The 23,306-nt window shown below is 42.0% G+C and overlaps 1 protein-coding gene across 1 annotated transcript in view; it reads right to left on the minus strand.

Annotated features, from left to right (window-relative positions):
* ASAH1 (N-acylsphingosine amidohydrolase 1) overlaps positions 1–20,244 on the minus strand; it is a 34,194-nt gene extending 13,950 nt beyond the window's left edge. The window contains exons 1-4 of the mRNA XM_014836464.3: positions 19,794–20,244; positions 5,586–5,632; positions 1,453–1,543; positions 933–1,019 (exon numbers count right to left, since the gene is read on the minus strand). Coding sequence (XP_014691950.3) covers positions 933–1,019; positions 1,453–1,543; positions 5,586–5,632; positions 19,794–19,871 — 303 coding nt within the window. The 5' untranslated portion in view covers positions 19,872–20,244. The remainder of the gene's footprint in view (positions 1–932; positions 1,020–1,452; positions 1,544–5,585; positions 5,633–19,793) is intronic.
* Positions 20,245–23,306: the final 3,062 nt, after the last annotated feature.

Genomic DNA, 23,306 nt, shown 5'->3' on the forward strand with positions numbered 1-23,306 from the left:
TCTCAGCCAGGGGAGTATTGTCCCCCAGAGGAGATGTGACAGTATCAAGAGATATTACTGGTTGTCACAACTGAAAGGGTGCTACTGGCATCCAACGGATAGAGGCCAGGGACTCTGCTAAACACCCTACAATGCATGGACAGTCCCCCACAACAAAATATTATCCAATCCCAAATGTCGTTAGTGCCAAGGTTGAATAATCTGCCCTAGGGCCTCGGTGTCTGCCCCAATTCTTTGCAGCCTGCAGGCCAGTGAGGGCCCTGGAGCAAAGACTGAAAGAGGGTGATGAGGATTTCTCAGGAGGTTCGAGGAGCCGGGCCCTAGACTTTCCACTGGTTCCAACTAAATTCAAAAGAAAACGGTTGAGACACGGAGTCTTCCTGAAGGACCAGGAGGAAAATGAACTGGTTTGGTGAATGCACAGCAATAAGAAATACGCAACCCAAGTGAGTTTCAACGGTCACAGCTGCTGAAGGACTCCCCAAAATAGAGGCCTGGGCTGAGTGTGTCATATCTAGAAAACTCTCTGGGTGTCCTGAGATACTCAGGCAAAATACTTAAGAAAAAACCCAAATTTTCAACAGCGAACTTGCAAACCTAAGGACACATAAGGGGCAGGAAATGCCTTACTCCCAGATGAAATATGCACATTTGTCCATTGCTCTGTAAAAAAGTCCACACTTTTAAAAAAACATTGAAAGAGTAGTTAATTGGCAAAATTTGCTATTTTGCATCTTATTACTCTAATATTACCAAGGCCCAGAATTTCTAGTCCCTCTGAAGTTTTGACAGTGGTTTAGAATAAATATAAATTTGTTCAAGCTCCTCAGAAAAGGCTGTCAAATTATGCCTTTCAATAAATATCAGAGCCTTTTCTGAACTCTGTGTATATGTATATGTGCTTAAAACTTACTGTGGAAAATATTTCTTACCAACTTTTGATCCACTATCTGCATAACTTTTCCACTGGGCACAAACGCATTTACCATATTCTTCAGTGAATTCATTATAAGCTTTAGCTGAAAAATAAGTAATAAAACAATAAGAGACATAAAGAAGTGCTGATATTTAAGATTAATATTGGTATAATGAAAATGGATATAGACCTTTTGACTTATCCATATGTAGCTCAATCAAATAGTACAATTTGAAAACATTTTCAATTAGTATTATAAACACAATACAGACTAATTTTATCTTTAACAGCACACTTGATTCTCAGCTATTTACATGGAGGTAGATGATACAAACAAAGGGAAAGACAACCAAAAAAGTCAAGAAGCTATGGAGGAAGGACACCTTTTCCTCTACTATCATTTATTGTAAAGGGCAGAAAAGTATCAAAAGCCCATTCTTAAAATACTTGGTACATAATTTCATGAAATGTTCCTTTAAAAATACAATTATATTCAGTAAAGTCAGAAGTAGAAAAATTGAAGAATCCTAGCATACCGCTGGTGCCTTGTCAGTCATCAATTCATGCCATCTTTTGTAGGGTGGTAAATCAAGATTTATGGTGTACCACGGAACCGGACCCCTATAGCTGTAATGAGAGGAGTGTCTATCATCTTGAAATGCTGAAAGCAGTTTTTGGATGGGAATTAGACAGTTACATCTACATGGCTATGTTAAAGACACATTCTTCATAGCAATATGAAAGTTGGTATTCAAACCAAAAATAGCAAAAGAGCCCATTTTCCACCCAGGGTTTTTGTTCTACCCTGTATATACAATTATAAATAGTTTCAGAAATCTTGGAATAGAATTATACATTAGGTTAACATGAATCGGTGAAATGTGAAGAACCAATTTTGGCTCAAGAGCTTTATAGAAAAAACCTGAATATCACTGCTAAAAATTATCTTTTTTTTTTTTCCTCCTAAATCTCTGCAAGGATTTAGTCTAGGGTCTGGGCACTTCTCTTTGGTTTCCCAGTCTCAGAATTTCCTCTCAATCTAATGCTACTGCCAAATCAATGTCTCCAATGTTGGCTTCAGTAACGTCACCTTTGAAGCTCCCACAAGAGTGGGCAACATGTGTTAGCTTCCCATGATTGGCCTCAGGAACCTGCACTAGTCACTCAGCCATCCTACCCTTCCCACCACATCTCCTCTCTTCTCATTCCTCTGTAAGTCCAAGCCCCAAGCACTGTTCTATCATGCCCATTCCCCAACTTCCTCCTCCTCAATTTATACACAGCAATTCCTACTATGAGGTTACAGCACCGTCCCCTCCCTTATCGACGGAGCTGGGCCCTATTTCTGGTGGATGAACTCTACAACTATTCTCGGTCGCTACGGAAACTTTATCTTCTGGCACTTGTTACTAAACTAAAATAGCCTCTCAGTGTGTGCCATTCAGTGATTTATCAGCTTAAAACTACGCCGAAAGGTAGCCAGCATTTGCTCCATTATTGCTCTGCTCCAGAGAAGCACAAGGTGCACTCCGGTGTGTGCGACAACGTGACCAGGCTCTTAAATTAAAATGTTATGCAGAGGGACGTCTACAGCAGAGATGGGTTAGTTCCTCAAAGTCATAAATTGCGGTCCTATTTATATTTCTGTTGTCATGAATAATTATCTGATTCTCTAAATAATGCTACTGAGCTTGGGGCCTGGGTGTATGTAGAAGGTTTCATGAAACTGTCAACCAGCAGCCACTCGTGTCTTGATTCAACTAGAAAAGGAAAACACACACAATTTTGGAAGCATATTTAAACAAAATCACAATGAATAAATTTTGTTCTTCTCAAAGCACTTTCAAACCTCCATTTCCTTGGTAGCTGATATCTGTATTAAATACTATAATACTTAAATCCTGGAAAAAAAGCTTCACATAAAAACAAATTAATTCAGGGGGCCAGCCCCATGGCCGAGTGGTTGGGTTCACATGCTCAACTTCAGCGGCCCAGGGTTTCACCAGTTCAGATGCTGGGTGTGGACCTAGCACCGCTCATCAGGCCATGCTGAGGCGGCGTCCCACAGAGCAGAGTCAGAAGGACCTACAACTAGAATATACAACTATGTACTGGGTGGGCTTTGGGGGGAAGAAGAAGGAAAAAAATAAAGATAAAAAAGGAAGATTGGCAACAGATGTTAGCTCAGGTGCCAATCTAAAAAAACACAAATTAATTCAGTTTCTGACTGGTCATAATTTCACATGTAAAATTCTGTTCCACAATTCAATAAGGTATGTCTTGTTCCTCCTATTATGGGCAGGCGCTTCTAACCTCCTCCCTTCCCCGCCAGCATGCATTCAGATTTCCGGGTATAGCAGCAACAATAAATCAGTGGCGCCTGGAGCTGTGCACATCGGCGGCACGGTCATAAGATACTTGTTCCACCTGTGAACACCAATCAGCTGCTCCTCCCCTCATAACATCCGATAAAACCCAAACCATGCCCCTCTATCTACCCTACACTCCTGATTCTTTTTCAGTCCTGGATTCCAAAGAAGAAATGGAGAGGAAATGGAGCTCATTACAGCAGAGGATTATAATTAAGTGGGGATAAGGAGATCCCAGAAACCTCTTTACAATAAAATGCCCACTAATCAGAATTCTTTGAGAGAACGGTTAATCTGATTAACAAAATTATTTTAATAATGAAAGCTTAGCCATAATCCTACATTTCACTTCTCATTTAAAATTTTTATAAAATATCTCAGTATTTAACATGTGCACCTCAATTTCCTAGAGAAATTAACTACCTTATGAGGGCAGTGAGGATTACCTGAAATATGCAAAAAAGACTTAGCAAAATTGGTATTCAACAATAGTAATTACTATGGAATACTTTCCTACTTTACTACAAACAATAAACATCACTAAATTGTCTTTGAGACTCAGCATTCGCTGTGCCCAGGTCATCATAATCAGTATTAAGCATCAGCTGAATCCACCTGGCTACCCAGGTGGCTCAGAAACTAGTCCAAGAGACACAACACACAGACACAAATAAGACAGCAGATGCTAAGCACCAGTGAGCAGTAGAAAAGAAATGCTAATAGATTCAGATGGAGAGAGGGGTGAACTGGCTATCAGTCCCTTATCTCCAGCATTTTGATTTGACTGGTCAGGCTGGATAAACAGGTGTTTCTTTCCTCCCTCACAGTTGCCCATGCATACCTCCAGAATCTATGCACTTGATTGAAAAGGATGACCTTAAAGATACAGGAGGATGTGTTGTCATTCAAAGGTACATGAACACCACACTCCTCTCCCAGATCTCAAGCTCATTTATAGTTCAGAGAAGAAAAGGATCAGAGGAGAGCTGAGGATTTTTATGTAGGGAACAGGCTAGCAATGCAAGAAGGAATCCAGCAGAAATACCAGGGCAAAAATTAGGTAGATGTATAAATATGAGAAAAATGTGTTTACGTGTGTGGGTGTATACATGTGTACACACACACAACAACGTGGAACCAGTTAAATGCCTAAGCAGGAAAGGTCTGCAAGGCAATCAATTCATAGACACACATCTGGTGCAAATAAAAGGGAGTAGGAAAAAAAGCCTTAAACGTGGACGGTACTCATTAAATGTTCAATGAATTGGGACAGCGAGAATAGCCAAGACACACATGCAGTCAATAAGACACTGAAGACCAATATGGTGCCAGTGGGGATAGAAAGGAAGACCTCAAGAGAGCAAGTCATCAGAGACGTGGCTGGAATGAGCCCTGGCTTTAGAATAATAGAAACCGGTTACCTTTCGGCCAAATATTTGCCTCTTTTTACAGAAAGGCGAGTAAATCAAAAGAATTTAGTTTATTATAATCTCACTGTGTCTGAAACAGAGGCTATTTAGAAAACAATTTAGACGAGCACAGTACAATATATATTAATTATACATTAATATATATTAATTAATTTAATTAGTGCTAGGAAAACTGAAAAATGTCATGTTGATGTTAGGGTTAAACTTGTCCTCGGGCTTCCCCAGCCCCAGCAGGCTACTTTCAGTGAGAGGGAAGAGCAGGGCAAAAAAGATCACTTTCCCTAAACCTTTTCCCTCTTTTCCACCCTCTGCATGGGCCGGTGGGCTATTTCTTATGTCATTCTCACAGACCCATGTATCTACAAAGGATCTGAAAAGGCCAAAACCCTGCACTGAACATATTAACGTTAAACACACTAAAACATGCTATTGCCCCTTCCCTTACGTTTTCCAACCCTGTTTTGTCCTCGATAGCTTAGATTATCATGCCAGGGTTTATTTCTTGATTGTTTCACGTAGGAGGCCCTACACTTTAATCTGGTAGTTTATACTCAGGCATCACAGAAAATCACAGATCAGCTCTGCTTAGCGGGTGAGAAAAATGCTTCGCGGTAGATAGAAGAATTTGGTGGAGAATGGAAATCCTTTATTTGATAGACCATGAATGGGCATTTTTGTCATGGGGTATTTTCATATTTGTCCAAGATCTTAGCCAAATGCACAATATACGAACCTGAGAAAAAGAAATTTTGTCTCCGGATAGAAGATGTGACTTAAGTTTTTATTCACTATTGTTATTTTATGAGATTATTACATAGGGAAAACCTCCACAAAGGTCAAAGTGAGTTTTGACCATCTACGTTTACTCACGTCGGTCCAGAAGGAGGATAGGTGGATTTTCTGCAGTCTTCTGTCCACTAAAAAACAAACAAAATTAAAAGTTTCAGGAAACAAATTGAATAGGCCATTTGCAGAAACAGTTAAATCTTGTAAAGGTAAAACCAACTACGATTTGCCCTTTTAGACCATTTCCATGCCTCTTCAAAGGCTTTTCCTCCCAGAGAAACTTCTAAAATCTCAAACTCAAGCGCATTTCCAGTCCTAATTCAGTTTGAACTACTGCTAAGTGTTGGAATTTGGCTTTTATTGTAAACATACTGCAAATATATTGAGAAAAGAAGAAATGTAAGAAAGTAGATGGAGAATGTTTATGTTGGAGAGGCTGATTTGTCAGTAGAAGTAAATTACTTGATAGGATGTGATACGACTTGAATTTATGAGCCAACTCTGTAGCAATAGTGATTTGCATCCCAAACCAGATTTTCAGGGCGCACTGCACAGTGCCCTTCATGATCTGGCCATAACTTACCATCCCAGCCTCTTCTCCGGCCACTCCCCCTGTATGTATAGCCACAGGCAACCATGTCCTGTGACCTCGCCTTCCATGCCTGTGCATGTGCTGTTCCTTCTGTTTAGAATGCCTGTCCTCTACCCGGTGAACTCCTGGCTTTAATTTCTAAGATCTACTTCAAATACTGTCTTTGTTGTGAAGTCTCCATCGACTTCCCGTATGAAAATAGTCATCCCCTCTTCTACACTCCCACTGCATTTGTACACATCTCCATTCCATATTTATGACATTGCATTATAATTATCTGCTTGTCTTTCTCTTCACCACTAGACTCTGAGCTCCTTGAGGTGAGGATGGCCCCTAACACGGAGGCCACGGCAGAGTCAATCAATGAATGAGATGGTTTTAGGGAGAGGTGTTCGAGCTCAGCAGCAGAATAGAATTAGCTCTTCACATAAAAAGAAGAAAAGTCCACATGGACTTATGATTCTTTTATTACAAGTTCAAGACAACAAGGATGTTTATCTCCTTTCCTCTGGAGCCCCTATACTGTAAAAGGAGAATAATTTTTAAAAAGAAGTATAAATAGAGGCTGGGCCAGTGGCGTAGCAGTGGGGTTCATGTGCTCTGCTTTGGTGGCCCGGGGTTCAGCGCCTTGGATCCCAGGAACAGACCAATGCACTGCTTGGCAAGCCATGCTGTAGCAGGTGTCCTACATATAAAGTAGGGGAAGGTGGCACAGATGTTAGCTCAGGGCCAATCTTCCTCAGCAAAAAGAAGAGGATTGGCAGCAGATGTTAGCTCAGGGCCAATCTTCCTCAAAAAAAAAAAGGAAGTAAAGATCCACAATAAGTGGATTCATACTCCACCATAGTAAGTGGTGAGTAGAACCAGAACTGTAGTTTGAGCTCAGAAAATATATCTGAAGCAAATTTGGGTGGGAACGGAGATCTCACATCTTTTTTAAACTTTTGATAGTATGGGAAGTATATAAATTACCTTGACATTACCTACAATTCAAACACTGTTGTCAAAATAACTCTACTACAGTATCAGTTTCTCAGATAAATGCTGTTTTGCCTTGTAATTTTAGGTTGAATTCATTAAAAACAGCATCAAGTAGCAAATTATCAAAAGCTAATTCAATCGTCAGAATTCAAATTCTCTTTCTAAATTAGAATATAAAATATTAGGTATTAAATAATATCAATTTGATAATTCCATTATCAAATCAGCAAAAGCTCATTTCCAAAGCCATTCAGTGTTCAATAACAGTGGTTGAGGGGGACTCTTGTTGTTCAGAAAAATTTCAGCCTCAGCCCTGAGCTCAAAGATCACAGTAGGGGCTGGCCCAGTGGCACAGCGGTTAAGTTCGCACATTCTGCTTCAGTGGCCTGAGGTTCCCCCGGTTCGGATCCCGGGTGCGGACATGGCACCGCTTGGCACGCCATGCTGTGGTAGATGTCCCACATATAAAGTCGAGAAAGATGGGCATGGATGTTAGCTCAGGGCCAGTCTTCCTCAGCAAAAAGAGGAGGATTGGTGGCAGATGTTAGCTCAGGGCTAATCTTCCTCAAAAAAAAAAAAAGAAACAAAAACAGTAAAACTTTATTGCTGCTAACCTAACTGCCGTGTGGTAGGGCAAGTCAGGAGATTCAGCATCTGTTTCTTGCGAAAATTCACAGAAACGATGACAGTTAAGACCAGAAGAGCAAAAGAAGTTCATGGTTGACATTACTGGTTTAACAACACAGGAATAGATTCCATTATTTCCCACAAAGTGCCTGCCAATCAATAATATAATAAGCACAGCTTTAAACACTTTGCATTTTCACAAGTTTTGTACATGTGTCCAACTCAGCCTTTTTCTTTCCACACACAATTTTATCACTGTCAGTTGTTACACAATGTCTTACTCAATTACGAAATTCTCAGCTTCTCTGAAAACATCCTTGCCTGCAACTGTTTCATACAGACTCTTGATAGAGACTAAGTCCTCCGTCCCAAACTTGGCATTGACACTGTAATAAACATCAGTAACTGATCAGTATCAGTAACTTCAAGAGCCAGGGAACACCACTGGGAATTATGTGCCTTGTTCTTTAATTGATACTGATGTTGCTCCCAAAGTCCCAGGCGACTGTTCTCATCTAAAGGCTAATAATGTGAAACAAATTTTCTCAGGACGCGCTTCCACGGCTGCAGTCAGGTGCGATTCCATTACCTCACCACCGGGAAATGGCTTTTCCTGCTTTGCTAACAAATGAGCTACGCGGAGACCTACTCTGGTTGCAGCCTCATGTTACTTTTTTTTTTTTTTTTTAAAGATTGGCACCTGAGCTAACATCTGTTGCCAATATTTTTTTTGCTTCTTCTTCTTCTCCCCAAAGCCCCCCAGGACATAGTTGTATATTCCAGCTGTAGGTCCTTCTGGCTCTTCTAGGTGGGACACTGCCTCATCATGGCTTGATGAGTAGTGCCATGTCTGTCCCCAGGATCCGAACTGGCGAAACCCTGGACCACCGAAGTGGAGCGTGTGAACCTAACCACTCCGCCACGGGCCCAGCCCCTAGGTTACTTTTTTTTTTTTTTTTTAAAGATTTTATTTTTTCCTTTTTCTCCCCAAAGCCCCCCGGTACATAGTTGTGTATTCTTCGTTGTGGGTTCTTCTAGTTGTGGCATGTGGGACGCTGCCTCAGCGTGGTCTGATGAGCAGTGTCATGTCCGCGCCCAGGATTCGAACCAACGAAACACTGGGCCGCCTGCAGCGGAGCGCGGGAACTTAACCACTCGGCCACGGGGCCAGCCCCCCCTAGGTTACTTTTTAAAATTTGTAAATAAATTCTGTTGTGAAGAGATACTCTGCTTTAAATTTTATTTTTCTGATGATTTTTTTCCTGTGAGTTGGGAATACTGTGATGACTGCTTAATCTTGATTTGTTGACATATATCCTATTCTTTTAGCAGAACTCTAGTGTCATCGCATAATAAACAATGCTTTGCCATCTAATTCATTAACAAGATAATCCATACTCCACTTTCCTCAAGAGCACAACATTTGAAGTCCACTTTTCTCTTCTTGTTTTGACATGATAGGTTCACTCCGGGAATTTTTTTAAACATTAAAATAACACAGTACATTGATACATGGGGCATTGAAAATGCTGCTGAGTTATAATGTCTTCACTGGCATTGGAAGTGTGCCAAGGGGCAGTGAAAAGCCACAAGGGAAGCAAGCGCATTGGGGCTGTGCTGTAGAGCCAAAGCAGCCCCAGATTATAAACACACGAGCAGGGGCCGCAGTTCTGACACAACTCTCTTTACGGACATCGACATGTGAATTTCACATCATTTTTACCAAATTTCATATAATGTCACAAAATATGAATCTTCTTTTGATTTCTACCCCAACTGTTTAAAAAGGTACAAGCCCTTCTTAGCTCGCGGGCCTTAAGGAAACAGGTGGCACGCCAGATTTGGTCCATTGGCTGCAGTTTGCCAACCACAGCTCTAGGGCACCAACACCCACACAAGCTGCCTTTGCTCCTGCTACCTTATTTATTCAGCATCTGTAGAGAAAAACACTTTGAGGTGATGTGTATGCGTGGGAAAAAAAGAGAGTAGGCGAGAGAGAGAGCGGTGTGTTTAGTTTTTCTGCCTGGCAACAATGCCGCAGGCAGCTGTGATTGGGTTATTTGGTTTAGCAGCCCCTCAATTAACTCTCCTTTCATCCTCATTCATTATTCTTTGAATCTCCTTTCCTCCCAACAGCTTCTTCCACGTTGCTTCATCAGTCAACACTCCTCCATCTACTACTTAAATGCCAAAAAGTAATCAAGTCTCTCCAGCAGAGAGACTCAAGTAAAATCACTGTTCATGGACTGACATCAGGATTTGGCAGCACTTAGCTGTATTAGTTTCCCACTGCTGCTGTTACAATGTATACAAACTTAGTGGCTTAGAACAACAGAAATTTACTATGTTATGACTCTGAAGGTCCCACGTCTAAACTGGGTCTGCAGGGCTGAGTTCCCTCTGGGGCTCAAAGGTAGAATGTGTTTCTCTGACTCTTCCAGCTTCTGTTTGGGCTCGTGGTCCCTTCCTCCATCTTCAACGTCAGCAGCACAGCATCTTCTCTGGCCTCCTGCCTCCCTCTTAGAAAGACCTCTGTGATAATATCAGGTTCCCCTGGATAATCCAGCATAATGTCCCCATCTCAAGATCCTTTACTAAATCACATCTGTAAAGTCTACTCTGCCATATAAAGTAACATATTCACAGGTTCCTGGGGTTAGAACATGGGTATCTTTGGGAAGCATTATTCATCCTACCATACTATATATACGAAAAGACATTTTTAAAGACGAAACATACAAAATCATTACAGATCAGAAATAACATATAATAAACATTTGCAATCAATTTGGAACACTAACCCTGAATCCCAATAAGCAAAATGCCCATCCTATAAGAATTCAATTCTTCTCATTTGTAAACCTGTATTACAAAAAACATACTCATTTGTTATTAATATCTTTTATTTTTATTTATTTTTGGTGAGGAAGACTGGCCCTGAGCTAACATCTACTGCCAGTCTTCCTCTTTTTGCTTGAGGAAGATTGTCCCTGAGCTAGTATCTGTGCCAATCTTCCTCTATTTTGTATGTGGGTCACCACCACAGCATGGCTTGATGAGTGGTGTGTAGGTCTGCACCTGGGATCAGAACCTGCAAACCCTGGGTTGCCAAAGCGGAGCACGTGAACTTAACCATTACGCCACATGTAATCATAGCACAATGAGTGATAACCAATATTTACAAGTCATGCTTCTTTAAATACTGTTTATTGTTTTCATTTTTTTAAAGGAGACATACAGACAAAAAATGGATGATTCAATTACAGTTACAATTATGTTATCAATGTTGACTAAGCAAGAGTAAAAGAGTATATAACTGAGAAGAAAAGGGAGAAAGGAAGTAGAGGGCTCAAGGATGTCCACTTATACCACCTCACCCGTGCTGGAGCATCTGGCCAGGGCAATTAGGCAAGAAAATGAAATAAAAAGCATCCAAATTGGAAAAGAAGTAAAATTGTCTCATTTTCAGATGACATAATCTTTTTTTTTTTTTTTTTTTTTTTTAAAGATTTTATTTTTCCCTTTTTCTCCCCAAAGCCCCCCGGTACATAGTTGTGTATTCTTCGTTGTGGGTTCTTCTAGTTGTGGCATGTGGGACGGTGCCTCAGCGTGGTCTGATGAGCAGTGCCATGTCCGCACCCAGGATTCGAACTAACGAAACACTGGGCCGCCTGCTGCGGAGTGCGCGAACTTAACCACTCAGCCACGGGGCCAGCCCCCAGATGACATAATCTTATAGAGAAAATCCTAAGGAATCCACTAAAAACTTTAAAAAAAAAAATAAGTGAGTTCAGCAAGGTTTCAGGATACAAGATCAATGTACAAAGATCAATTGTATTTCTATACACTAGCAACGGGCAAGCTGAAAATGAAATTAAGAAGACAATTCCACATATAATAGCATCACAAAAGATTAACACACTAGGAATAAATTTAAGCAAACAAGTACAAGACTTGTATATCAAAAACTGCAAAATATTGTAGAAAGAAATTAAAACCTAAATAAACAGACAGACAGTTTCATGGACTGGAAGAGTTAATACTGTTAAGATGGCAATACTCCATAAATTGATCTACATATTCGACGCAATACCTATTTAAATCCGAGGTGGGGGGCAGGCCCTATGGCCGAGTGGTTAAGTTCATGCGTTCTGCTTCTGCAGCCCAGGGTTTCGCCAGTTTGGATCCTGGGCGCGGACCCAGCACCACTCATCAAGCCATGCTGAGGTGGTGTCCCACACAGCACAAGCAGAAGGACCTACAACTAGAATATACAACTATGTACTGGGGGGCTTTGGGGAGAAGAAGAAAAAATGAAAATAAATCCGAGCTGGCTATCTTTGCAGAAATAGATAAGTAATCCCAAAATTCATATGGAAATTCAAGGGACCTAGAACTGCCAAAACAATCTTGAAAAAGAAAAGGTTGGAGGACTGACACTTTCTGATTTTAAAACTTACTATCAAAGCTACAGTAATCAAGACAGCTCAGTACCAGCATAAAGACAGACAGAAATCAACAGAATAGAACTGAGAGTCCAGAAACAAACCCTCACATTTATGCCAACTGCAAATCATATATCTGATAAGAAATCTGTATCTAGAATATATAAAAATCTTAAAACTCGGTAATAAAAAGACAACTCAATTAAAAATAGGCAAAGGGTCTGAACAGACATTTCTCCAAAGAAGATATAAGTAAATAAGCACATGAAAAGATGCTCAACATCATTTGCCAACAGGGAAATGCAAACTAAAAACACAATGAGATACCACTTCACACCCATTAGGAAGGCAGCAATAATAAATAATAATAAAAAACAAGTGTTCGCGTGGATGTGGAGAAACTGGAACCCTCCTACACTGCTGGTGGGAACGTAAGATAGTGCCGCTGCTTTGGAAAACAGCCTGGCGGTTCCTCCAACAGTTAAACATAGAGTTACCCTGCGACCCAGCAATCTATGCCCAGGTATAAATCTAAGAGAGATGAAAACATGTGTCCCCACAAAAAATCATAGGCAAAGGTTCACAGCAGCATTACTCACAATAACCAAAAGTGGAAACAACCCAAATTAATTAATTAATTAACTGATGAATGGCTGAACAAAATGTAGTGTATCCACACGATGGAATATTATTGTCATAAAAAGGAATAAGGTACTAGTATATGCTACGGTGTAGATGAACCTTAAAATCATTACGCTAAGTGAAAGAAGCCAGTCACAAAGGACCATGTATTGTATGATCCCCTTTATATAAAACGTCCAGAGCAGGCAAATCTATATTAGTGGTTGCTCCGGCTGAAGGGTAGGTTCCAGGGTAAGGGTTGAGGGGTTTCTTTTCCAGGTGATGAAAATGTTCTAAAATTGACTCCAGTGATGGTTCACAACTCTGTAAATATACTGAAGCCATTAATTTGTATACTTTTAGTGGGAGAATTGTATGGTATGTGAATTATATCTTAACAAAACTGTTAAAAAAGAAAAAAGAAAGATGTAGGAAAGACTGTTAAAAGTAAGCTTTTATCCATCACAGTGCAAGAGCAGACAATGCTTAAAGTTGATTCAGACAAACTCAGCATAAACATATTAACAACAGCAATATTCATAAAGATAACCAGCAGAGATTTTGAAAACTTTTAGCGCACATTATGGCCTAGGCACCAATTAATCAAAACAGACTGAGCTGAAACAACTAGTATGACAGCAGAGGTGGGTTCTGGCTGACTATCGCCGGAATACGGTTAAACCTGTCTGCTTCTAGAGGAGGCAGACGGCGGAGAAGGAAGGAGGCAGGAGTCTGTTGCTTTTCATCACAAGCCTGTCTCTATTGCTGGATTTTCTATAACTATGTAACACTTTGATACAAATTTTAAAATAGCAAATTTAAAAACTGCATGATTTCATTTACATTGTGTGGTGGATTTTCAGAGAGTGTTTTTCTCACATTATTTTTAAGTGTTTTTAACTGTCATCATCTAAAATTATTTAAAAATAACATCTAACTGCCATGGAGGGCATGGTACTGTAAAGTCACTAGTCCTTGTTTAGAAAAGTTGGAAATGCACACCAAAAAGTAGCACTCCACTTAAGAAAGTCTAAATTTACAATCATGAATTTTCCAAACACAGCATTTAATAGGAAGGGCAATTATTAACTTTAGAAAGGCGACTCTTACTTCATTCTAACTTATTCACTATAAGGTTCTTCTAAATGGCAGACCTTTTGGTTAGTTTAAAATGTGATTTGATTCACAATACTCCAATTTATGCCGTGTTACTGAATTTCAAATTATCAGGAGCTTCAGGGCCATGCTTTGGATGCAAGGCCCTGCTCCATCAGGGATCAGAGGGTCTCACAGCTGGTGCCAGACCCAGCCTCCAGGGCGCCCGTCCTGGCTCGCCCGCTCTCTCCCATAGCTTCCCACAGAGATAGCAACAAAATCAATGCTTCAATTCTTTTTTTTTTTGAGGAAGATTAGCCATGAGCTAACATCTGCTGCCAATCCTCCTCTTTTTGCTGAGGAAGACTGGCCCTGAGCTAACATCCGTGCCCATCTTCCTCTACTTTCTATGTGGGACGCCTACCACAGCATGGCATGCCAAGCGGTGCCATGTCCACACCCGGGATCTGAACCAGTGAACCCTGGGCCGCCGAGAAGAGGAACGTGCACACTTAACCGCTGCACCACCGGGCCAGGCCCCCTCAATTTAATTCTTAATAGGGGACACTCTGCGCTCCCTTCGGAGCTTTTGACGATCACTAGAATCAACTCAGCTAGTAAGTGAAGTGTAATGACGCTTCTCCGTCCCTACCAATTCTATCTGCATGACCTGGGTTCCAAAGACAATATAAAAATCAAACTACAGGCATATGTCTCTAGAGACAGCTGTGAGAGAAGTTAAAAGTGCTCCGGCAAGTCTTAGGAGAGAACTGAACCCGCCCCAGAGGCGAGAGAGCAACCTTGCCATCATACATGTAGGAGTCTGAGGTTGATAAGACATCTACCATGATAACCCCAGCTGCAGTAAAGAAACAAACATGAAATCAGAGCCATGAAATCTGCAGAGAAGCTGGCTGCAAGAGTAAAGGGTATATATGTCAGAAATTTTTAAAGGCAGCAGCTATAAGAACAGGGTATTTCAGGCTCTCAGAAGGCATTAACACCAAAGACATTTTAAACAAAAAGGTCAGATTTAGGGGGAGAGTGGAGACAGTACATCCTCCCTTTCGAGGGAGACTTCAAGGAAAGAGCGCTTCAAAATTGATGTATAGACTTGAAATAGAATTACAGCGAGCTCATGTGTTATTTAGGTTTCTTACTATCTCCAAATTTAAGTATACATGGTTTTAATTATAGACAACCTTATCAAGGGAGGTAAAAATTTAAATAGATGATAGGGAGAGAGATTATGCACTCTGCTTGGTATCCTGTGCTACTCCATCACAGGGGGAAAAATACAACCGACTTAGAATCTCAATCCATCTCTCTCGAACATACTCTCTCTCTCATCGTTGCTTCCTAAGGCCAGAGGAAGTGGTGAAAATCTGTAAAATGTTTTGTAAACCCTTTCTGGGTCTGCAAATTCTCTAATTATTCTGATTATTTGATAGGAACTTGAACCTCTTTGAAATTAATTAGTCTTATGTACTTCCCACTCATTAAGAAAAACTAATTACAGAGCTACTGGACAGACTGTTTTCAGGAAAGTAACATACAAAGTGAGAATTCTTCACTGAGTGACTCGAATGCTCCATGCCTGAAGGAAGTGATGTGACCCATCCGGCTCCTTAGAATATTTGAGTCCCATAGAAATAGTGAGACCCTCAATGAGATGCGTGCTTCTAAGACCACAGAAAAGTTCAGCGAGTCCTCATCTGCCATTCACCTACTCAGAAAAAGGCAAGGAAAGGGAACTTAAAGAAATTATATAACTTACACCAACGTTCATACCATTCTAGGAAGACAATTTTAATTCGATTCCTTAATTCACCAACAACTATTTTCTAAATAAGATACATTTCTGAAAATGTTCTCCATGTACAACAGAGCAGGCACACACCTATTGAATAAGATCAGTAACCCATGTTTCTTGCATATATAACAAGTCAAACGGGCATGCAAAGCTTTTCATTTGTTTTCTGAACTTCGGTGGGATGGCACCCTATTAAACTAGGGATATTTAGGTAAAAGAAACGTGAATAAACCCTCCATAAGGGGGACCTTTCCATCTTGTTCACCGAGCCCGTCCCAGCTTCTGGAACAGAGTCTGGCACACAGTAGGCATGCAGTATTTGTTGACTAAGTAAACAGATTATACTGTGTGCTCCTTCCTATGGAGCACTGGGGAAAAGCAGATACAGGATAATAAAAGTGGTGAGGCCAGACGGGATTTATTTTTGGAAACTCTGTGAAAATCCTTCCTAAAAGCTGGTTCAGTAGCTAATATCAACAATGTTATTACTCAGCTGAGAAGCTGACGCATAAAAAGCAGTTGGACTCAGCAATTAATTCCTGAGCCACAAGGTTTCATTTTCACACATTTTAGGGATCCGCTCAGATTTATTACTGAGAACACTCTTCTCTCCCCCTCCGATTCCTTTCCTTCCCATCACTCCTCAGCCTACCGCAATCTGTTTTCTGATCCCCACAGGGCTCTTGCAAAGGTGACCAATGACCTCCTGTTGCCAAGCACAATGGACACTTGACATCTCAATGGCATCCAACAGAGGTAACCTGTCGCACTCTCTCCTCGGAGCTTCCTTAACACTCACTCTCCAGAATACTCATTCTGGCTGCTGCTTGAACTTTGCCAGGTCTTCTCTACCTGACACACACACGTGTGGGGCCCTCGGCCTTTGCCTGGGCCTCTTGTTTTCTTCTCTTTCTATATCTTCTATCTGCTCCATGTTCACCTGCTCCCATGGCTTCAAATAATATACCTACAACTCCCAGTCTCTCTCTTCTGAGCTCCAGTCCCAAAGGCCCGTCGGGTATCTCAGCGCCACCTGAAATTCACCATAACCAGAATGAAAATGGTTCATTCTTCCACACCCAAACTTTTCCCTCGCTGTGTTCTTTTGTAGTGATGCCACCATTTACCCAGCTGGGAACTTCAGAAAGGTGCCTGTCCCTGGTCCTCATCCAATCTTCCATTCTGCTCATTCTACCTCCTAACTTTCTCCAGAACCATCCACCTCTTTCCTGCTCCGCAGGCACCACCCTCCTGTAAGTCACCCTGTTTTCTCCTCACATCCACCCATGCTCCCTTCCAATCCAAAATCATCTTTTAAAGTGAAACATTGATCTTGTCATATCATGTTGAAAACTATCTAGTGGCTTCCCATTGTTTTTAGCATAAATTTCAACGTCCTTAACGAGATCTCCATCTCTCTCTCTGGACTCTTCTTGGACCACTCCTGTCACCAGCATCTCTGAATAGACCTCTCAATAGAATCAATAATAAAGAATGACTCTTGGGGCCAGCCCCATGGCCCAGTGGTTAAGTTTGCGTGCTCTGCTTCCGTGGCCCAGGGTTTGCCAGTTCAGATCCTGGGCACGGCCCTACACACCACTCATCAGGCCATTCTGTGGCAGCGTCCTACACAGAAGAACTAAAAGGACTCATAACTAGGATATACAACTATGTACTGGGGCTTTGGGGAGAAAAAAAAAAAAAAGAGGAAGATTGGTAATAGACGTTAGCTCAGGGCCAATCTTCCAAAAAAAAAAAAAGAATGACTCAGACCTTAAAATACGCCATATTCTGAAAAGCTTCAAAAACAAAACAAAACCCACACACAATCCAAATCAAATGATTTTTGTGTAATTTAAAGCCAGTCTTCACTATTCATATTTATCAAAAGTAGTTTCAAAATATCTTTTGTTACTATGTGGCTACAAACAGTTTATCACATAATGATTCAGAGCGAAAAGCTGCTTTTTCTTGTCAGAGAATCAGGTCACTAGACTTCTGTGAAGTTCCAAAGGACCTTTTGGACACTGTGGCTCCCAGAATTTTCCAGATCAGTAAAAAAATTAACAGGGGCCCAGCACAGGGGAGTCCAAATTTTTACTCTCCTCAAGTGGAGATGTTAAAACAAACAAAACAACACCCACACACATCAAGAAAAGAGTATTTTAAAGAACAACAAAAATTGGAAGGCCATAAAATCAGAATAAAAGCTAACATTCTAAATTAATAATTTTAGTTTTATGCCCTCATTTTTCTCATTTCATTAAAGACTCCTGAAAGCAACTTCCCAAACTGACACCAGTGGCTGGACCAGATTTTGACAACCAATGTTCTAGGCAAGAACTATTAAATTCATGGAGGGGCCATTGACTCTTCTTGTTTTAAAAATAGCTTTTAAAATACTTTCGCTTGAAAAAATAAAGTATTGAGAAAGAAAATTAAAAAGGAGCCCTTGACATCCCAAACTGCTCTGAGGTTCTCAATTAGACTTTGTAATATTATCCTAAGCTGCTCTGACACTCACACCAGGCCATTTCTGTTCTCCTGTTGGACATAAGCAATCTCACAGAATACCTACCTCAATTAAGGTTACCCTGAGACATGATAAAGCAAGGCCATTTCATGATTCTGTCTAAGCACAAACAAAAACAAGGGGACTGTGCAACCCACAAAATACCAAACCGCCCCTTCTCTTACCAAATGAATGACTTTTTTCTTTACCCAATCATAGAATTGCCCCACTTTCTAAAAGCATTCAATCTAGAGCCACCCCTGATTTCTTAGACCTACCCCTCAAAGTCCACATTATGAAATAGGTTTTTCTAATGCCCTTTTACTGAGAGCCCCACAGTTGCCCATGGTATGCATTCTCCCTCACTGCAGGGAGTAATAAACCCAATTTGTTTAACTACAGGTGTGTTTCCTGGTGGTCTTTGGCTGAAGGGCATTGACAGTATCAAAATATTAAATTCTTTAAAAATTCCCATAATCCCAACCACTTTAAAGTGAATTAATTCCCTACCCACATTACAGCAAACTTTTATTTTTCCTTATGCCCTTCCAATTCTTGTCCACATGTATATACTGTGTATTTTTCTATTACTGAAACTACTGTACATACCATTTTGTATTCTGCTTTTATTTGCTTAACATTATATCGACTTTTAATGCCTGAATAGTACCGCACCATGATTTCCTTCTTAAAGCATTTGTCGTTAGAGAAATAAAAGAATAAGAAAGGAGAATGCACATCTTGCTCCCACTGTCAAAATCCTACCTAAGCTATTCAAGATCATCCTCATCTAGCCTCAGGTCAGATGCACCCAAGTTCCTATTTATCTCATCTATTGGCAAGAAAAATGCAGTCTCATCGCTTTTAAAGAGGAGAATTACGAAAGAGCACCCGACCGGGCGGTAAGAGACTTGAGTGTAGACACGCTAAACATCAGTGTGACCTCTGGCTAGACATTTTCTCAGTCCGAGTCTACTTCCTCCGCGGTAAATTAAGAGAGTCAGGATCGTCCCTTACTGTCTGTTGCAGTTATCAAGTCTGTGACCCTGTGACTTCCTTGCGAGGAAAGAGCCACGGGACAGGGGTTCACATGACCGGGGGGGTAAAGGCCACAGCAGCCACACCGGGGCCCGCCCAGGCTGCTCCCATCGCTCTCAGGGGGAACGCCTCGGCCTTTGCCAAGGCCCTCAGGATCCTCAGCTCCAACTTTTCTTCCAGCACCTCGTCACCTGGCAGAGAATGCCGGTTATCAGCAGTCTGTCGCTTAACCGAGTTAGAGACATAAGTCGACCGGAACTTTTTCTCTTAGTAGGTCAGGACGCGCGAGGCTGGAACTGGCAGAACAAGTGCAATCATTCAAATTGGGGTTATGCAAATCACAACCATCATTCTGCAGAGAGCAGATTTCACTAGAAGGTTTTCTCGTTCCAGCTTGTACCGAATCAATCCGGGGAGAGGTTCCCCAGCCGGCTCTGCACCACACTGCTGCGCAAGAAACCACAGACCCGGGTGCAGATGCTGCCCGGGACCAGGTGTTCCTCGCGCCCCTCCCTGCCACACCTGCACCTGCACAGCCTTCTCCGCGCCCGCAATCGAGCTCACCCACCGGCGGCGCGTGCTGCGCCACAGCGCAGGTGACGGCCACGGCCAGGACGACGAAGGGAAGGCGACTCCGGCCCAGCATCTTTCCAGCCACCAGCGCCACTCAAAGAGAAACCAGAGGTCGCTGCAGAGGATCCACCTGGGCTTAGAGCAGGCCGCGCCCCTGCCGCTGCGTGCCCGGGCCCGGGATCGTACCACTCGAGGAGGGGGGGAGCGCGGAGGAGGCGGGGCAAGAAGGAGGGGCCGGGGCTTTTCGGTGTCGTGGAGAGGGCGTCAGGAAGAAGGAGCCTTCCCAGATGGAGGAGGGACCCGGGGGCTGGGAGTCAGCCCTCGCCTTAGGACTGTGGCGTGGGTCGGACCCCCTCTCTGAGGGCAGTGGTTGGGCCGAGCCAGAGCCCCGCCCCGGAGGGTGGGGCTGAGGAGTCCTTTCCCCGGCCTGGCCCACCGAGGTCCGCGCCCACCTCCACGCCGGGGGAAGGGCGGGGAGGGGGCCTTCCGGTCACGGCCGCGGGCGGCGTGGAGGCTGGACGTCCTGCTTCCCCTCAGGGCCTGGTGGCACCTGTGCACCGTCCCCAAACCGCCCAGGGCAAGGTCGGCACTCTGGCCACCTGATGCCAAGTGCCCAAGAAATGGACCCGACTCTCGAGATTCTGAAAACGCGGCGTGACACGCGACCCCGACCCATCTTTGCCCCCAGAGGAGAGCAGGCCCGAAGTGAGTGAGGTTCTTATCCTGACCGTGGGGACGCTGGGCAAGCCCAGGTGTCAGGGCCCGGGAGGGAGGATGATCTGACCCCCTGGATACCCCAGGCTGGTAATTACCCACTTAGCCTCTCGCCGCAGAGCTGACAAGTCCCAGAACTTAGGTTTCAGTCACCTGCACTGAGACACAGGTGGAAGGACCAGGTAGAACTGCGAACCTGCCCTCACTGATGGGTCAGCCGTCCAGCAGCTGTGCGTTTTCCCCTAACTCGTGAAAGGCATTAGGTTACAGAGCTGAGCGAAACCTGGGAGGAGGGTAGTATTCCGTGTCTACTTAGCCTGCACCTGAAAAAATAGATTTACAGATGTCTTTCCCTTGGCATTCGTGTCTTCAGTGGACGCAGGCACCCTGGAAGGATGAGTTACTTAAAACTCCAGCAGGAAATCCTACCCTCTGGGTTCCGCTTTCTGGTTGAGTCTCTTTGACATCCCAACGAGCATTTTTTTAATGCTGCAGTAAAATTCAGAATGCTATCACTAAAATCTTCATACATTTCTTTTTTCTTGTGTGTGTGTCTGTGAAATTGCAATTTTACCCATGTATATTTCTTAGGAAAATCGAACATTCTTTTTGTTGGAGGTTGGGAAATAAGAATTTGATGTTTTGGGGATTTTCTAGTTTCCTTTTTTTTTTTTTTTTTTGGTAAAGGACCATGTTCCTCTCTTTGAGGAGGAAGTTTGACTTTTGAAACATATCACATGATTAAATTGATTGCTGATTCAACAGTGAGCAAGCAGGTCATAGAAATGTTCAGTAATTCTGGGGCCGGCCTGGTGGCGCAGCGATTAAGTACGCCCGTTCTGCTTCTCAGTGGCCGGGGGTTCGCTGGCCCGGATGCCGGGTGCGGACATGGCAGTGCTTGGCAAAAGCCATGCTGTGGTAGGCATCCCACATATAAAGTAGAGGAAGATGGGCGTGGATGTTAGTTCGGGGCCAGTCTTCCTCAGCAAAAAGAGGAAGATTGGCAGTAGTTAGCTCAGGGCTAATCTTCCTCAAAAAAATAAATAAAAATAAATAAAACATTTGGTTGAATATATTTCTCATCAATAAATTGAATTAAAAAAATAATAATAATTCAAAAAATATTTACTGTCGACCCTCAAAGTGCCAACCATTTCTCCAGACACTGGGGATAGGCGGGGAACAAAAATGACAGGAAGTTCCTCCCTCGTGAGGTTTACATTCTAGATGAGAAATGGACAATAGACATCACACATAGGAAAATTTATATAGGCGGTGAGAAGGTGAAAAATATAGAGAAAAAGTAGAGTGAGGGGGATCAAGAGTAGGGAGAGTCACGGTGTTAAATAAGATGGCAAGATAGGCGTTATTGAGAAAGTGAAGTTTGAGTGGCGATTTGAAGGAAGTGAGGGAGTTAGCTCTGTGGATGCCTGGGGAAGAGTTTTCTAGGCAGAGGGAGCAGCTGGCACAAAGACTTAAAGGTGAGAATGTGCCTGTCATGTTTGGCTACAGTGAAAAAGTCATTGTGGGTAGAGCAGTAGGAAGAGGGAGTAAAAATAGATGGATTCCGAGAGGTGGGGGGTAGGGCAGATCTTATGGAGCTTTACCAGCCGTTGTAAACGCCTCGGCTTCACTCTGGGCAACTGAGTAATCTGTAAATATGTTGAATTCACTTGCCCCTCAGAATGAGTCTGTCAGAAGTAGAGGATTCCTATCTTTTAGTATATAAATAGCTATTTGGTTTGAAGATCATTCACCTTAAATACTATTGAGGGCACTTTAAGCATATCACCAAACACATTTTTTCCCTGTGAGGGGATATTCATTGGTGGCTAGGTGGTCTGGCCAAATCAGAGCCTTTAAGCATAAAACTTCCGTCAATTGGCATAATATTCTTAGGCACAATTTTCATGTAATTTTGTGTTTAACTTTCAAATATCTATTATATATATATTATTGATTCTATTTTCAGACAAATTAGAAATTTAAATCGACTTCCCTAAAGTTGTACCATTTTATGCCTGTTTTTTCCTTATACACAGAAAATGGTATTGAAATGTACAAATGAATTACTGTCTGTGGGAAGGGTGGTGCACATAGTATCTTCACAGCCAGCATCAAGTTTAAGACCTGGGTAACCTGTTTAGTACAGTGTGCAAGAGTCAGCATCAGTAATCAAATTGTTTATCAGAACAGCTGAAGTTCTTGGCAAGCTATGGGCCTTTTCTAATCTCTTACCTAACATTGCTGGATTCCTGAGATGGAGCCCATGATTTAAAATCATTGCAACCTAACCACCCCACCCTAAATGTAATCTACCGCACATCAAACCACATCACAGGTGTGAACAAGTGTGATTTGATTTAATAAAGCTAGATATTCAAAAATTTGTATTAGAAGATCAAGAAACATGGAGATAATGTCTGTTTGAAAAATAAACATTTTACTAGAAGGATTTACCAATGAGTTGTTTAATTAAAAAAAGTTTAAGTATATTTAAAATGTGATCTGAGTTTCAAAATTTAGATTTTTGTCCTTCTTTTCAGGAAGGAATGTAGAAAATAAAAGTTGAAACAAATGGAAAATCAGAAGTCATGCAAAATTATGTGCTTCTTTTTCTCCAGTAGCTTTATCACACTAAGAATGATGACTTGCTTTCTATTTTACTTTTACATAGAAAAATATGTTAAATCCTTACCTTTGGCTCAACGTATTCCATTAGGCAACAATAAGTTTAGTGCTCTCATTTAACCTAATTGCCCCCCCATATAATGGCAAAATAAAATAGTTATCT

The sequence above is a fragment of the Equus asinus genome, chromosome 27, assembly GCF_041296235.1.
Source record: "Equus asinus isolate D_3611 breed Donkey chromosome 27, EquAss-T2T_v2, whole genome shotgun sequence".
In the NCBI taxonomy this organism is placed as follows: domain Eukaryota; kingdom Metazoa; phylum Chordata; class Mammalia; order Perissodactyla; family Equidae; genus Equus; species Equus asinus.